Genomic DNA, 7,329 nt, shown 5'->3' with positions numbered 1-7,329 from the left:
GCAAATGCTCACCTTCGATGGCCACTGGCACGCTGGAGAAGTGTGCTCTTCATGGATGAATCCTGGTTTTAACTGTACCGGGCAGATGGCAGACAGTGTGTATGGTGTCGTGTGGGCGAGCAGTTTGCTGATGTCAATGTTGTGAACAGAGCACCCCATGGTGGCGGTGGGGTTATGGTTTGGGCAGGCATAAGCTACAGACAACGAACACAATTGCATTTTATCAATAGTAATTTGAATGCACAGAGATTGACGAAATCCTGAGGCCCATTGTCGTGCCATTCATCAACCGCCATCATCAGCATGGTAATGCATGGCCCCATGTCACAAGGATCGGTACACAGATGTCCCAGTTCTTCCATGGCCTGCATACTCAGACATGTCACCCATTGAGCATGTTTGGGATGCTCTGGATCGACGTGCACAACAGCGTGTTCCAGTTCCTGCCAATATCCAGCAACTTCGCACAGCCATTGAAGAGGAGCGGGACAACATTCCACAGGCCACAATCAACAGCCTGATCAACTCTATGAGAAAGAGATGTGTCGCGCTGCATGAGGCAAATGGTGGTCACACCAGATACTGACTGGTTTTCTGATCCACGCCCCTACCTTTTTTTTTTTAAAAAGGTATCTGTGACCAGATACATATCTGTGTTCCCAGTTATGTGAAATCCATAGATTAGGGCCTAATGAATTTATTTCAATTGACTGATTTCCTTATATATGAACTGTAACTCAGTAAAATCTTTGAAATTGTTGCATGTTGTGTTTATATTTTTGTTCAGTGTAAGTTTTGTACATTTAAACTTACCAGCAGTCAAAAGCAATAGTCTTTATATTACTGGTTTTGGTGTACTATTTAAAAGTGTGTATGTTGATGTAGCTAAACCTACATTATTTGATGGCCTTTCCGTGAATTTTTGTCGCCGTGGCCCCCCCACATGACCTTATTGGCGAATTTGCCATGTCTGCCTAACACCCACGATGCAAAATGACAGGCTGAAAGTAATCAAAATCAAATGACAGAAACCTGATTTACTGCTTTCAGGTGACTAATTTATTTGTATTATTATTATTAACTGTCCCATAACTTTTCTAATATAATATATACAATGTGTTATTCAAGAAAAAATACATTTAGGTTCACAAGTTTGGGGATGCTTATTTTGAAACTATTGCAATATTACAAATAAACTGCCTTTTCGTAAGGTCCTTGTGGTTTTATTTCAAGATCATGAAAAAAAAAAAAATTACAAAACCCAAATTTAATTGATTTCCATTGTTAATTTTAGTGGCAACATTCGCAAGGTCCAGTAGTCTTTCTAGTCTTCTTCTGGTTCTTCTTGGACCCACGTGTAAACATTTGCAAGATGAAAACAATTTACTCTGAATTTTCCAAGCACACTCGTTTTACACGTTTTACACTCGTTGGCAGATCTAAGAGAGAAAAAAAGACTGCGTAAATTTATACTCTGGAATTCTGAAATCAAGAGAATATTAATACTTAGAGCCCCGTGTTTGTTGCAAATACGAAAAAACTAAATGCAACATAACAAAAAATGACTATAAAGCAAAACAATGACATTTTTAAATTGGGAGGTTAACACAGAAAATACTTTAAATAAATATTTGCAAATCGCAGTTGTCAAGGTTCAGTCGTTATCAGACACGGTCTGAAGGGAAATGGAAGCTCTGACTAGCACTTGCGCAGATGTATAATTTGGAGCGAGTCGTTTGGGAATTCAAATTGTGATGGAAGAGAAGAGATGTTTGTTTCTAAAATCGCACATAATAATTTGAACATGAGGGGATGTATGCAGCTGACTGTGACAAAATAAATTTGTGCAGAATTTGCAGCTGCTCGCTGGAATGGGTGTCGAAAGATATCGTTAAAGCATTAGCTGTTTATTCCTTTTCGGAAAAATTTGGGTTTTCTGCTTATATTTTGTATTAGTATGCCAATTGTTTGTTTTATTTCAAGTGGTGCAAACTTTGCACTGAAGCAAATGCTGCCTTTTGGTTTTGAATGAATGAATTTGCTTTGCTTAGCAAAACACCAAGAAACTCCAAGCTTGTTGTATACTGGCGCCATGGGACTGAAATACAATTCCTATCGGTTTATTTAATGGGTAGGTTGCTGTATGTGCAATTACTATGACAGCCCCACAGTAGTACAGCAGTGTAAATATTTATGTATTTTATCGTATTGTATTTTCATAGAGGGCATGGGCAGTGTTTACTGTAACTAGGCAGTTCATTAAAAAAGTGGGGGACTGTACTGCCGCTAATGAAAAACGTTAACTAAATTACTTTTCTGTGCAAGGTCTGTTTGTCAAAATGTAAGAAAAAAAGGATGTTTAAAAAATATTTACGAAGTTAAAACATGTATACTATACTATTATTGATATACATTTATTTCAGTTGTTTAATTAGTGTTCCTGTAATAAAACATAACATTTGAAAATTAAAACCAAAATGTGAAAAATAAAACAAAATTAGAAAAAAAAAATTCACTGGGCTCCAATACTCCTGAAAACCTATGATAGCATTTTCAAATTAAAAGAAACCACATGTTGGTAATCGCGTAAATGAAATCTGGAAACAAATAATTTATTTCCAAAATACTTGAGTATTAAGAGTCTTCATTGGCTATTAGAATGTATCTCCTTGCTCCAGCTATTATAGTTTCTTTCAGGTTCTCAGCAGCCCAAAAGATCAATCAAAAGACCATGTTTGTGGCTTAATATTTTATCCAATCTCCAGCTCCATAATTCCATAACCACAGCCATTCTTACACAAGGAGGGGATAACATGATTTACTAAAAAAATGTTTTCTTTAAAACCACACTTGCTTTGTCTGTTAGTTTATTGAAGATAGTATCAACAGGATCTAGATTAACTGAAGATTCTTTCAAGATCACTCATGTTCCAATACATCTACAGCAACTTAACAGATTTTACATCTATTAGTAGTAACATTAGCAAATTTATGACACTGGTGCTCACATACTAAAAAAAACAAAAAGACAATTTGTAAAAACATTAGCCCAATCTCTAAAGGTATGGATATGAAATAGAGCTAGTTATCTAAAGTGGTTTAGATTCACTCTGTCATTGTCCGTTTTCATTATCACACACAGTAACTCAGAAGTTTGAACCATTCCTGCAACCATAAAATAAACAAACAGATCCTGGTTTTCAAAAGTCACGGTCCAAACCTCAGCTGAAATGTACAGGCTAACTCAGCTGTTCAAGTAAATTAGTTAGAAATATAATGGTGCACTGCTCATTTTTCCCCACTCAGCCACTGCTCCACAGTAATATACTGGCTATACTGGTAACAAGCAGGGGATCTTCAAAAAATGTATTTTTAATATGAATAAATGAAGAATAATTCAAAGTGAAAAAATGAAAACAAATAAAACAAGCTTTTCCACTATTATGCTTAGGATTAGGATCCCAAGTTACCTTTATCAGCAGGCAGTGTGTGTGTGCTGCTCTCTAGTGTTAAAAAGGTCCCCGAGCTCCTGGCATCAGAGTTATTCTGCTGGGACTCATCTCTCTTGTCTACCTCACACAGGAACAGATCAATGGGACCCTTGGAACTTTTTATGTGAATCTGAATGTTGTCCTAAAATCAAAATGAACAGCAAATAACTACATTTAGAAAATTGTATTTATTAGTTTTTCACTGGGCACCCCTCTCTGTTCAGGTCTTGCATGATTAGTTTTAAAAAGAAACATGTTAAAGCAAACATGCATTGTCATTTTAAACATGTTATCTGGTACCAGAAGCCAATTCAAGCTTGGCCTGCATAACTGAGGGTAGTCTTACACTTCCTAGATCATTTCACCTGAAAAAAAGTTATTAGCTAACCAGCTTCTTCCCTTAATAGAGATGCTTTGACCCAGAAGACACTGCTGAGGTTAGGTGACCTAGTATGTGAAACAGTAGCAGGCTACCAGAAAGGCGTGCTAGTGAGGTAACATTCAATATTGTACTCTGAAAGTGCATGCAAGGTCAGAGAGTGAATGGAAGTCCCTGACACGGAAGACTTCCAGGATAATTAACTATAATCCCTTTTAAAAAACTTAGTTAAAACTTCTGTTGAAAATCTTCATAATGGTTGAAATATTAAAATATTAAATAAGCCATGTATGAAATATCTTGCACAGATTATTACTATTATTATAAAAATGTATACCAGACCTCTTTAGGACAGGGGACCTCCAATTTCGTTTCCTTGGGAGACCTGATTACAATTACAATCTGCTCTTCGAAGGCTTGAACTCTGTGGATATCCTGATATGTTACATAAGCAGCTGTACTGAATTGTAAAGGAATAGAAATGCAGAACTCAGGACTCCCCATATTACAAGAACTCTTAAAATAGAATGAATTGAAATGTGAAGGAGCAAAATGCACTTTCATAATCAAGAGGTGTTAAAAGAAATTATTTGCGGGTATGTGCTGCCTCTCAATGGACACCAATAGATACCACAGCCCTCACAGAACCACCTTAACTGCATAATTCAATCTTTCTGCATTGCAGACCGTGCTGCACAGGTATCCCACCCATAGCCCTTCCCCAATAGCCTTTATCAGCCAACTAATCAGAGGCATCACGCATACAGGCTTCAAAATGATTGCATTTAATAACCTGAAGCTTTAGCAAAGACTTCACACAAAAAAAGGATATTCAGCATTTTCATTTTGATCCGTTAATTGAAATAACTGATGAGCACAGTCTTTGATGACTTCATCTAGAGCTTCTTCCATTGCAGTTAAGTCCATCAGCTCATTTTGTAGCTCACGCTTTTTCATTTCACATTTTAGACCACTGCTGAGACTTGAACCACTGCAACAACACAACAATAAACAAGGTTTAGTTTGATGCAATTTAAAAATAAACAAAAAACCAACAACTTTGACTTACACCCATTGTATTTGATTTTTTGTTCGTTTCTGAACAAGCTCAATTCCATCCAATACATTGGTGATATCATAGAGTCTTCTCTTCCGTACTCCCAAAGTTCGGGCTACATTATTTAAATCTAAAATGCCTTGTGGAGCAGCCCGCAACATATCCATAAACCTCTTGGTCAGATGGACAAGAGATGCATCAAATCGTCCCTTTGAGGTTTTGTCTATTCCTGGGGGAAAAAAACAAAACTTTTATAACTGGTCAGCAAATAACAGACACCATTAACCTCTAATAAAAGGGGGCTCATATTTCAGAAAAAAAAAAAAAAAGGTTTCCCTGCAAGTTAACATTGGATCAGTTGCACAAACCACAATCACAGATGTTTTCTAACAATAGTTAGAAGCTAATTTGGTTAGATTAGATTAAGATAAATTGTGAAAATAATCTGTACTTCCCTAAATGCATATTGCAGTAGCTTTCTGTTCCTAAGTTAAATGTAATATTTTGATCTGTTTTTGTCATACAACAGTTTTATATGCCGTTGTTATACAGCTTTTCTGCTGTTAATTGTAGAGGAGTAAAGCAAGTCTACCAAGGGGATCACTTTCGTTATTAATAAAAAGATACAATGCTTGGATAAAACTGCAGACTGGTGAATTAACTTTATGTAACATATATTTATGTACTAATGTCATGATGCAGGATGATTTTTTTTTTCCCTGAGAAATCCATTTCTATTGTAGACCTGGTTATAAAGGTTAAGAATGTATCCCAAAAATGCAAAGACCACAGGCTATTGTTAAATGATACATTGAGCCTTAAGTATTAGAAACTTACTATGATCCAGATATGAGCCATCCATGGGGTCATCATCCACAACTGAAACAACACTTAAAAATAAATAAAAACACATGAACTAGGAACAGAATCAACAGTCAACATGCCTGTGCTTCCCAATACGTTTTCTTAATTTCCTAATACCTATTAAAACTTGAATAGCCAGACAAGCTACGCGGAGCTCAAAAAGCATCTTTGGTACAGCTCGAGGCTTCTGCAGAGCCACAGCCATACAGACTGGCGCTGAGAGAAAATTGCAGCATTTTGTTTGTTGTGTTGCAGACTTGTATCAACCCGAAAGCTGAAGCTATGGAGCCAGCACTAACCCTGCACATGACCACAACCCAGGAGAGCGTCCGCTCGGCAGGATTATCTACTACAGGAACCCTTCAACTGCAAGTGAAGGAAACGCCCAGCCGAGGCTGTATGAAGAGGCAGGAGTCGCTGCTACCCTAGTGTCAGCACTTATGTTTATTAAATCTGCATATCTGTGCGGCATGTCAACACCCAATGCTCTGTGTCTGCCTCCGTATTGTTCAAGGATGACCCACATGTGTAACAAACACCCCCTTGTTACAGTATCCTATTAGACTTATTGCAGTGGCCATGACATCACAAGTCTTTAACTGTGTTTAAACTGGAAAATGCATGTCTTTAACCAAAATTAGTAGCAAGCAACTCATTTAAAAAGAGACAAATCCATAACTTAAAGTATTAATTACCAGTTTTGTAACATTTATTTCAACAAAAAATTAAAAATAAAGTGCAAATTGTACTTTGGTGTAAATGCCTTGATTTAAAAAAACAAAAAAAAAATTAAAAAAAACCCACAACAGTCCCACACTGTTTCATTAAGTGAATAAGCTGTTTATTGCAGTGACTGCTGACTTTCAAAGTTGCAATTGTGGATTGTAAGAAATGTAGCCTTCAGCAGACAAACCTTGTTTGGCAGCCTAAATACATCCATATGTGAAGCATTGGCACCTGTGCAACAATGAAATGCTGTCAGTACCAAGGGGTTGGTTTGAGGCCACCTGAGATTGCTACTACCCTTTGACCTGACATTGTCCTGTGGTCAGTCTCTGCATGCCTGCATGACAGAAGATTCAGTGGAGGAGGCATATGAGAGAAAGAAACTTATGCAGAGTTAGCCGCCGAGATGGAACAGTAAGGGTGGAGAGTCTGGGTTTACCCACCAGGAGGTGGGTTACTGGGGGATTAATCGCGCACTCCATGACCTGGCTTCTCAGGAGGTACTGGATTCAGTGGACAGATGTTTTGGAGTACAGTGAAGGTTCTATCCGAGGAGGCAGAGAGAAATAGCAACTGGCTCTGGCTGAGGAGTGATGAGGCCAATTGGGGGCCTCAAAAAAAGAGAGGTGCTGGAGGAAGTTAACATCAATGAAAAAGGTATGGATGGCTAAGGAAAATAAAGTTGACTCCTTGGGCCATCATCACTGGGCCAATAGGAAATCCACATTACCTGGCGAAGGAAAAGTTCCCACCACTGCTATCTCATGGGTCCAATATTAGCAAGAAATAACGGCTACTCATGTAATAAAAAT

The 7,329-nt window shown here is 37.7% G+C and overlaps 1 protein-coding gene across 1 annotated transcript; it reads right to left on the bottom strand.

Annotated features, from left to right (window-relative positions):
- Nucleotides 1-1,152: 1,152 nt before the first annotated feature.
- LOC121315364 (transcription factor E2F6-like) lies at nt 1,153-6,179 on the bottom strand. Its single transcript, XM_041249390.1, has 6 exons — nt 5,765-6,179; nt 4,940-5,156; nt 4,688-4,861; nt 4,213-4,330; nt 3,471-3,633; nt 1,153-1,439 (listed from the first exon to the last, which is right to left on the bottom strand). Exons 1-6 carry the CDS (start codon nt 5,838-5,840, stop codon nt 1,384-1,386), a joined length of 804 nt encoding a protein of 267 aa, XP_041105324.1. The 5' UTR covers nt 5,841-6,179; the 3' UTR covers nt 1,153-1,383.
- Between the last annotated feature and the right edge of the window lie 1,150 nt (nt 6,180-7,329).

Source organism: Polyodon spathula, chromosome 5, assembly GCF_017654505.1.
Source record: "Polyodon spathula isolate WHYD16114869_AA chromosome 5, ASM1765450v1, whole genome shotgun sequence".
NCBI classification, from domain to species: domain Eukaryota; kingdom Metazoa; phylum Chordata; class Actinopteri; order Acipenseriformes; family Polyodontidae; genus Polyodon; species Polyodon spathula.
Note: the sequence above shows the minus strand (reverse complement) of the source record. Positions and strands in the feature narration are given on the sequence as shown.